The following is a 10,584-nucleotide window of genomic DNA, read 5'->3' on the forward strand; positions in this document are numbered from 1 at the left end:
GAGGAATCCTCACAAAACTGAACAAATCAGCACAAGTTTTAAAATGTTACATTTTTTACAATATTTATTCTGGAAAACTAAAAGAATGACCTGAGGGGGACTGGGAGCGAGAACTGCACGAGTGTGTGAGTTTCAGATAGAAAAGAAATAACATGATGACAGCTCCATCACATTGTGTTAATTAGTTTTAGAAAGCCATATGTTCTTGGCAGCAAACCCAACAGCTCTTTTTACAACATGCCTTTATTTATTTATAACCAAAACAACACAATTGCAGCATTTACAAGAAAGCCCATCATTTTCTGAATCCTCCCTGGATCTACGTTTCCCTCCTGCTCGCACTCCGTCGGCTGGAAGTAAGCTGCAATAGAGCAGTCCATTAAATTTGAGAGTCCCCAATCTGCTGCCAGTGTAAACACAAGCTGGGAGCTCCCATTAGCCCAGATGCTACACTGTGCTTGATGAATATTAATACTCTCACCATCACTAAACTAATCTATTAAATCAAGTCACAGTCTGGTAAATTCAGTTGACAGGAATCAGAAGAACCTCCGGACCACCAGCTCATCCGCTCTGCAGTTCCTTTTACCGAAAGTTGATGCAATTTCATGTTTCATTCAACTTCTGTTTTACAGTGCAGGTATTAGGGAAGTATAGCTCAAGTTTGATCTATCATCGGCAATACCTGCTTAATATTCATTACAGTAGTGCTATATTTTGTGATGTATTGTAGTTAAAATGGGGTCAGCTGTAATACAAACCTGTTCAGCGTCTGACAGAGTACCAGCGACGGCCCGGCCCGAGGTGAGTGAGCCAGCTCGACGATTCATGGCTCTGCCTTTCATGTTGCTTTCATCAACCTCTAAACTTGGCAGCAGTGATGAATGTTCACTGAAACATTGCAGCCCATACAGCAATGCCTAATTAACCGGGCCCATTCCACGACACTAGGTGTTATTTATCACCACACTCCTACAGGCGAAAAGGGAATCCCTTCATTATGAACAAGTATCGCTTCAGTTAATGCTGCATTTAGTGGCATAATATCAAAACAAAATAAAGGATTTTTCACTTAATTAAAAATACAATTGGAGATGGGGTTTTGAATAGAAGAGTTGGAGATTTTAGATAACATCCTGAAAATCCAATATGGCTGCTTTGCATGTAAGATTTAAGGGCAACACACAACGGTGGCGTCGGGTCAGCAGATGCTTCTTGAACTTGTTCCTGAATAGAACATGAACACAAAATCCCACCGAGTTTCTGCTTTACTACAACTGTTTCTACAGTTAATTCTCAATTTAATGCAAAAATAGTTCCAATAATTCCAAATGAATGTTGTTTTAAATCATATGATACACATTTATTTAAAAAGTTGTTGAATATGCAGATGATTGTCTGTAGTCCCATAAAATTGCACAAATTGAAATTGTAAAAGTAAATATTTACACTTTTCGATAGAGTTTTTGCACTGGGATGAAGTGTTTTTTTTTTTTCTTTGTCCGTATTAAAATTAGTTGAGTTATCAAAATTGCAATGGAAATACTTATTTTGCATCAGACGAGTCACATGATCAACAACCAGATGGTATAAAAACCACAAAGAAGAAGATGACAGGAAGTTGTAGGACGACGGTACAGCATGTTATTGTGTGAACAAACTGATACACGTGTGATTTTAATTGCAAAATTGTGTTTTTCTGACATTAGTGGAAAATTTGACAAAGTTTTGAATACATGCAGGAGATGCAGCTCCTGTTGCCTCTGACTGAAGAAACTTGGTAGTATAACAGTCTGATGAAGACGATGTTCGTGGTTGTCCTCCTTTACTGAATCATCTCCAAAGGTTTTCAGGTCACCGGCTCTAACGCTGAAATTTAACTCTCCAGAACAGACTTATGCAAGACATGCAGCATGTTACAGCAAACACTGAAAGACTGAAGGGTATTGAAGCAGTACAGTCTGCTCTGTCCCTTCTTTTATACGGCTTCACTGCAGTCTGATGTTCAGGTCCATGTTGAGACATTTGTTCTCCCTTTCTGTGGATGTTTTCATTAGTGTTTCTGGTGGTAAAATAATTCAAAATGGCAGAAGACAAATTTTTAATGTTACACCCCTGTTATAACCCTAATAAATATACAACAATAGGAGATTATTAAAGAGAAATTATTTCCTTTAGTGGACACTGTGAAGAAAAGCGATAAATACTTGCTTCACCAGTATTTATTTCCGTGTGAGTGCGAATAAATAGATTCCCTAGTCATTGCATAAGGCACACCTTGCTGTAACGTGATTGGAGCCCTTTCACAATTGAATTTAATTCTTTGTGGCATATACTCAACAAGGTGTAAGAAGCAGAGTACAGTGAATCCTCTGTGATGGTCATGAAGCCTTTGTGAGCTGACTGAAGTTTTGTAATGTAGTGAATTATTCTGCTGGAAGTAGTCATCAGAACATGGGTGCTAAGTGGCCAGAGATGGTTAAAAGCCCTCTCTTTGAAAATTTCACAGTTGGGGCCTAAAAGGTTGCCAAAACAATATTCTCACATCATTTCAGCTGCAACAGTCTGAACTGTTGACACAAGGCAGCTTTCATCTTATTTACTTCAAATCCTGACCCTTTCTTCTGAATCTCACTGCTGAAATCATAAGTCATTAAACCAGGTAACAGTTTTCCATTTTGGTTCTGCCCAAACCTGATACCCTTCTGTTATTTTAGCCTCAGTTTGCTGACAGGCTCCTAGTGTGGTCTTCTGCTGCTGTAGCACAGCTGCTTTATAGTTTCAGGTGTTGGGTATTTAGGAACGGTATTCTATTTGTAAAAAAAAAAAAAAACCATTATAATAGCAGGTGTTGGATTTTTTCTAAATTTAAATCAATCAGCCCATTCTCCTCAGACTTCTGATTTCATCAAAGGTCCAGACACCTTTTGCAATCTGGACATTCTTACTTTTTTTAGACCTTTTCTGTAAGCCAGTGAGATGACTTCCTGTAGATCAGGTTTTGTTTTCTGGCACTGCAGCCATGCTCAGTTAAATTTTAGCCAGTCTTTTTTTACTGCATCAGGTTGTCTAATTGGATTGTTTTGCTGCCATGTTAACTGGCTGATTTGCTCTTTGTGTAAACAAGCTATTGGACAGATCTACCTAATAATGTGGCTAGTCATTGAACATTGTTATTAGCTTGTAATTCCAACACTTGTTAGCCTGAAAAGAGAGCATGGCCATTAAGAAATCCCTCAGGTTTTCAAACCCAAACACAGTTAAGATTGGTTCATTTAATTCCCAGATCTGGATTCTATTTTTAGAGTCTGTTGGTGTTCAGCACAACTAATGTTTGTAATCACCTCCCACATAATACCAGTTTTCTAAAGGCACTACCAGAGGTACCTGCACCACAGTTTGAGAACCGTGTCATTAAAACCTGTTTGTGTGACTTTGCAGATGCCTTTGTGGGAGGAGTGATCGGGTTGCTGTTTGCTTACATCAGCTACCGCCAGCACTACCCTCCCTTCCTGCACATGGACTGCCACCTGCCTTACGCCAGCCTAGCTGCTGCCAGCAGGGGGCCTCCGCCGGCCCAGGATGACCCGCAGCCCGTCGACAACGCCACCACCCTGCCCATGGAGGGCTTGACCGAGGGGCCAGTATGACTAGTGGCCCCCACTGAGACAGCCTCCTCAACGCCCACCAAGCCGCCAAACCCATCTCCCCATTCCTAGACAATGACTGAATGACTGGCTCTAATATACATTCCACTGGACAAAAAAACCCACTTCTACCATTTCCAAACATTGATAATTTGTCTTGGTGACATCTACTTTTTTTTTTTTATCTTGATTTTGCGCAGCAGCCGTTAAAGTTTATATTTAGATGTAAGAGAGGAAAGTCGAGATGTGGAACAACTCCTCTGAGAAAGCAAGGAAAACAACATGCTGCAAACCTGGGGAAACGTCGTGTTTATGGCTGTGAGCGATGAGTCAAATATTTCCACTTTCTGCAGAAAACCTTTGCCTAATGAGAGGCGGGGTTTTAATGTTTTATGCTGCACTAGATTGATTATTTTGGTGTTGAAGGGTTTGATGTAAACAATCAGTGAGGTAGTCTGAATTCACAGCAACTAAACCATAAAATGACATCATTACCACAAACTGAGAAATGACATGGCAGTACCAGGAAAACAGAGTTTTTGTCTTAAAACGCAAGAACTTTCAACTAACCTGCTCTGATTTTTATCATTTTTGGTTGCCCATAGCAACATAATGATAAACATAGATCTGATACATCTCCGCAGAGGCAGTGGTACCTGTCAAAATAAAGTTCAATATTCCATTACTTCCCGCTCTCCTGGGCTCACATGACCTGCACATCCTCGCTCTTTTTATTACCCATCTTCCCTCTCCCTGTCCCTCTCCGTCACTCTCTCTTTCTCTCTCTCTAAACCAAATCTTCTTTTTCATACAAGCAGCATTTAGCACATGTTCACAGAGGTTGCACAGGGACATGGACCCTCAATGAGTGCAATCAATTACGAGCAGGTGGGAGTGGGCACGCAGAAGTGCGTCTCGATAGGCACAAACTCCAATCTGATCCTGCATTAATCCTCATTAAGTGAGGTCAGCCTCGGCTGCTTATGAGGATATTAGGAGCGGGCGAGGCAGCTCGCTAACTCCCAGAGCTTGGCAAATAGCTTTTAGCTCACTGCCCCCCCTCCCCCCTACGCATACACACACATAGATGATCCAGCCTTAAGCACAAGCCGGGTGATTTTGACATATTATTCATCCATTATAGCTCCATTATTTGTTAACATCCAGAAAGCTTGCTGAAGGAAGATGACACCGAAGATTTAAAGCTTTCTTTCCCTCCTCGGGACGCAGGCTTTATCAGCGGAGAAGGCATCTAACAAGATTATTGCCCCCTCCCCAACTTTTCCATATCATCTACAAACCAATTTGTCGCCTCTTGCGGGCTGTTAGAGATGATGGATCACTTTGTTGCCTTGGTTACTGGCTGTTTTTTGACATTGCGGTGACATTGACGGGAAGGTGCAGTCTTAGTTCACCTCTAACCCAGCTTGGACCCAGAACACGTCTCAGAAAACCACAACAAATATATTCATCTTTGCATAATTGTTTTTTCAGCCATCATTGCACCAGTTTATGTTTATTTGTCAATGAAAACTAAAGAAGTCTTATCAAAGTTTGGCATAATACTGCAGATATAAGATAAAATGTTATTAGTCATATCAAACTACATCTGAAAAAACTTCTATTTGCATATTACAGACAGCATCTGTGTTATTATTTATTCCATGTAGATGTATCTCAATCTGTAGAAATTTTCTGAAAAAGTTTAATTGTTTATGGAAGTTGGTAGAAAATTTTTTTTGTCATATAGATTAATCACGAAGAGGAATATTTTTGAAAGTTGAATTTCTATTAATTTTGACCAAATAATACAAATTTTGATACAGAAGAGTCATTTCATGGTTATGTTGTTGCTGTGGTAACCATAGTGAAGAATACTGATTTGAAAAGCAGAGACGTACTGACACTAAGAGTAAGCTGTGAAGAGTGTTTTATCTATGTAACTTTATTAATGGAAAGTTAGGTGGTAGGAAAAAATGTGGTAAAAGCATTAGAAAAGCTAGGGAGCTTCAAACCTTACAGAGACTTATCCAAGACATGGCATTACCAGCCAGTACTTGTTAAATCATTTTTCAACAAGAGACAATGTCAGAAAACTCCTGGAAAAACACTCCAAAGCAAAGTCTTCGAGTTTGTAGAAAGAGTCCGGCGTGAAGTTTCCTCTGGCGGTGATAATTTGAAGTCCCAACTCAACTATTAGTGTTGGTCCTCTGAGCTTTATGATGCCCAAAGTCTGTCTGTGGTTTACATTGATATTTTAGAGTGTCATGTTCCCATCTGCTGGCAAGCTTTATGGAGAAGCTAGTTTTATTTCTAAGAAGGATTTAGCTCCTGTCAACACTGCCAAAAGTTTTAGTAGCTGCATTACGGTAGCATCACTGTGATCTACAGTGATGCTACCGCAAATCTTCCCCACAGCAAACCTGAGGAGCATCATGAAATAAGCCAGGATGTGCAGATGACCTGAAGGCTGCTGCCACGGCAACCGGGGTTTTCCTGAACTGCTCAAATCTAAAAAATAATCCATTTGTGTTATCAAAGATGAAATATATAAATGCAAATTAATCTGGCAGTTCAAATTCTTTAGATTAACTTGCTGGAAAAAATCTTTCCAATGCATTTGTCTTAATAAGAGATAAAAACTATGAATAACTGAGTCAAAGTTTGTCCCCAAGCTGCTAGCGTTCTTTTCTCCATTTCTACCTCATCACATGAAACCTGCTGTCTATATACAGACATGTAATCAAACACTTTTGTTTTTCCTTGGTTGTAAAAGCTTGAATCATCAGTTCTCATACCCTTTTTACAGGTTTTAAGCTGGTAACTACATGTGTACAAAATGATAATAGATTCTTACAAAGTTTACCCAATTGTGGAAAACATCACACACACAAAACCGAAATATCACCTGAACAAAAGACAGAAAGCAAAGTTAGTACAATACAATGTAAAAAAAATCTTACAATAAAGGAAGCTTGAAGGAAAATGTCTTTAAAATAAATTAAGGCTTTCAAGTTTATGTAGAAAATACGGACATTTTCTCCAGAATGGAGTTACAACAATGAGGCAGCTGAGCTCTTGGTGAGTTTTGTGTCTGCAGAGTTTGGTTTGAGCATCTGAGGGATCGGGTAGGAGTGTATGACAGGAGGCACACACACCAAGGAGTGATGCTAGGAGGCACACACACCAAGGAGTGATGCTAGGAGGCACACACACCACGGAGTGATGCTAAGAGGCACACACACCAAGGAGTGATGCTAGGAGGCACACACACCAAGGAGTGATGCTGGAGCTTCTGCTGCTTCTAAATATGAGTCTTGCTGCTGAGTTTTGGACCAACTCAAGGTCATCAGAGACTTTTTATGGATACATGTGAAAAATGCACAACCGGGTCCGGGGAAGGTTTGGACCCTCACTCCATCTTTTGATGTCTCGCTGCAATGAGCTGCTGCTTTTAGGCTGTTTATTAAAACAGTCCCAGTTTTATCTACAAGCCCAGAAGAGACTGAAGCTCTACATGACATGTCATCACTCATGATCGTCTTTACTTCCTGTGTGATTTGTTGTCTGTGGGTGCTTTTAAAATGACTTATCTAATTTGAAAAGAAATGATTATGATTTATTCACGTCTCATGCTTTCAATATTTATGGGCTTGGGGTGTGAGAATATGATAATTTTTGCCCTTTAACTGTAATTTGGGACAGATTGATGGTGGAGTGTGAATCAAAACAAGCGTGCCTATTTAAATGATTTTATGAACCTTTTGCTACATTAAGGTTTCTACTATTAAGCCTCTATCACGTATGCAATCCACTGGCAGCATTTAACTGCAACTCTGTGTGTGCAGAAAGGGTTTCCACTGTGATGCAATTTACAAAATGAAACCTAACGCAGAAAGAAGAGCAGATTGTGAATGGTGCTCGGCTCTGAGAGAACTCATGTAACTCCAATGGCACTTTTACCAACTTCAACTTTCAGCCTGAAGATCTGAAGATCTGTTCCTTCAGAGGAAAATCTCCACCTAAAACGCTGGAACAGACGCATCAGTCTAAAATGTGGACTTTGTCAGGTAGTTTGGGGTTTAGGTGATGCAGTATTTATCGCTGAAAAAAAAGGGATTCAATCTGTTTGTTTCACTTCAAATGATTTGATTCTATTATTTATGATCGATTCTATGTTCAGCTTTAATTTGGTGCTATAGATACTTTTGTAGCAGTGTGTGTCACTTGTTTGAGATGTTGGATGTGTCATTTTGACATGTAAGATCAGTCATTTTCTACTAAGAACGAACAAAAGAATCTTTATTTTACATTATATGCTACCAGTGTTTTTAGCAGTGTATGCTGTGATTTCTCTGTCAGTTGCATTGCCTATACAATGAAAGGATAAAAGTATCTAAAACATATTAAAGAATCATTTAAAAGTACTTTATGATGATTATATGTGTGAAGAAGTGTTTAAAATGGTTTATGGCATGCCGGTTTCATTTGTGAGAAAAGATTTTTCTATGAGTAAGCATGTCAGGCCTTGAGAACTGTGTTTTGCTGTTTGTATACTTTACGTACAATAAAGGACTGCAGATGTGTGAACTTTATCCATAATGCACAGATTTGTTTTTATTATGACTGATGGAGTTCAGAGCTGTTGGGGTTCTGCAAAGGAACCCAAGAGCAGAAAGAGTTTCTTCAATAATGAAATGAAAGGAAAACCCAGAGGGGAATCACAGGTTAGGGAATGATGGAGGAATCCAGCAATGAACAGTGAAAACCAGGGGGATTTTCTACAGGATGATGATAGAGAAGGACAAAGGAATCACCTGGAGGAGATGTGGTACAGCTGTGGGGAGTAGGACACTGAGGGAAAGAGACTGATCAAAACAACGAGCTGAACTGAGACTGAGAGGACGAACCACAGTGGGTCGGACCAGCGCAGAGCTGAAGGAACTGAATCTCAATACACAAGGTATAGAACATGAGAATATGATTAGGAAATGAAGATAAAGGAATGAACTAATCACCCTACTAGCAACAATGACAATAAAATAGAACCGAATGTGACAAGACCTAATAAACATAAATGAACAATAAGATCAAACACAAACACCCAAAGATCATAACAGCAGCTTCCTCCAACAACTGTCCTCTTATAGGTTGATGTACTGCTCAGGAATTTGGGGATTGCTATTTCAGAGAATATGAATAAATGCAGAAAGCAATTAATATTTAGATTTTCTTTAGCTAATAAACATTAAACTTCATCAAACGGTCTTTGTCTCTGAAAGGGTAAACTCCTGGTTTACACACATTTGTTTCATTTCCAAATACTGGCACAGGAATTTAGGCAATGCTTGGAAAAATTAAAAAGAGGAGTTAGAGTGCCAGAAATCAGCTTAATGACAGGACAGGAAAAAGTTCCTCCAGTTTGGCCAAATGTTGTTTCATTTTTGAAATGCAGCTTTTGGCTAAAACGTTCACCTGAGTCTCAGCTCTTCTGCTTGGCCTCAGAGTTTGGTCTGAGGCTGGCAGGAAGTACGATGTCCAGCAGTTCCTCTGATTCCACAACCAACTTCTGATCATTACAAATGACTATCTTCATGAAAGATTAAAGGATAATACAGTAAAAAACTCCAGCAACATTTACAGAAGTGGATCTAACTTATTTTCACCCTTTATTAGTTCAGTCCATCAATCTGTATGATGTCGTCTTTTCTCGGTGTGAAATGGTGAAGTGTTTTAATGAATGGTCACTTAGAGAAAAAAGGACGTATTCTTCTCCACCACAGACATACTGTAAGTCAAACATGTATTTTCAAGTTAAGGTCAAACATTGTAAAAAAATGTAAATGTTGAGAAACCATTTAAATATAACCTTGATATTCTTCCCAAGCAGCAGCAGGATGCCTATGAGCAGAAAGAGAAATAAATTATTTGTAATTCAATTTTATTCTAAAGTCACCTCAGTGAAAAACAAAGTGTTTGTGTTAAGATATAAATGTTTACTTGATGATTTAGTTGGTAAAAATCAATTTGAATAGAAAATATTATTAGAAACTTACAGCTAAATGTGAATAATCAAGACTAATTATTAACAAAGCATGATAAATTAGATTTCATTTGATTTTATAATCATGTGGTAGCACTGTTGCCATGGAGCCAGAAGGTTCTAGGTTTGAATCCGGGCATTTTTCCCCTCAACTACCTGGTCCTCTCACAGTTCAAAGACTGTTTGGTTCATTTGTCTCTTTAATCTTTGTATGTATGTGTATGTAGGTGTGTATGTAGGTGTGTGTGTGTGTGGGGGGGGGAGGGGGGGGCTGTTTGTTTTTAATACCTTATGGGGACCATTTTACTGAGACCTACTACGTTGTGGGGACCCACTGGTCCTTGTGGGGACCAAAGCCTGGTCCCCACAAGGGGAAATGCTGTTTTTGGGTCAGGGGTGAGATTCAGGTCTAAGGTGTGAATTGAGTTTTGGTTAGGGTTAGAGTTAGTTAGGTATGTAATGGATAGGGTTAGGGTAAGGATAAGGTTTAGGCTGTAGAAATGAAAGGAAGTCAATGGAAAGTCCCCACAAAGATAGCCAAGCAAACATGTGTGTGTGTGTGTGTGTGTGTGTGTGTGTGTGTGTGTGTGTGTGTGTGTGTGTGTGTGTGTGTGTGTGTGTGTGTGTGGTGTTATCTGTTCTGTGATGAACTGGCGACCTGCTCAGGATGAACCCTACCTTTCCTCTCAGTGACTACTGAAGATAGACACCAGTTCCACATGACCCTACAAAGACTAATGGCTGGATGTTCCAACAGCAGTAGTCAGTGATGTTACAGGCCGTCCAATCAGCCTAACATGCTGCAGGTCTCACTTCTTTGACAAGTGGGAGAAACATACCCTGCCAAAAACACCCTCCATACAACCTCTAGAAAAAAATACATAGATTTTCATT

General features: G+C 39.5%; 1 protein-coding gene across 1 annotated transcript in view; it reads left to right on the plus strand.

Annotated features, from left to right (window-relative positions):
- Window positions 1–8,242, plus strand: part of plpp4 (phospholipid phosphatase 4) — a 52,029-nt gene extending 43,787 nt beyond the window's left edge. Inside the window, exon 7 of the mRNA XM_028007830.1 lies at window positions 3,442–8,242. Coding sequence (XP_027863631.1) covers window positions 3,442–3,650 — 209 coding nt within the window. The 3' untranslated portion in view covers window positions 3,651–8,242. The remainder of the gene's footprint in view (window positions 1–3,441) is intronic.
- Window positions 8,243–10,584: the final 2,342 nt, after the last annotated feature.

Source organism: Xiphophorus couchianus, chromosome 22, assembly GCF_001444195.1.
Source record: "Xiphophorus couchianus chromosome 22, X_couchianus-1.0, whole genome shotgun sequence".
Classification (NCBI taxonomy): domain Eukaryota; kingdom Metazoa; phylum Chordata; class Actinopteri; order Cyprinodontiformes; family Poeciliidae; genus Xiphophorus; species Xiphophorus couchianus.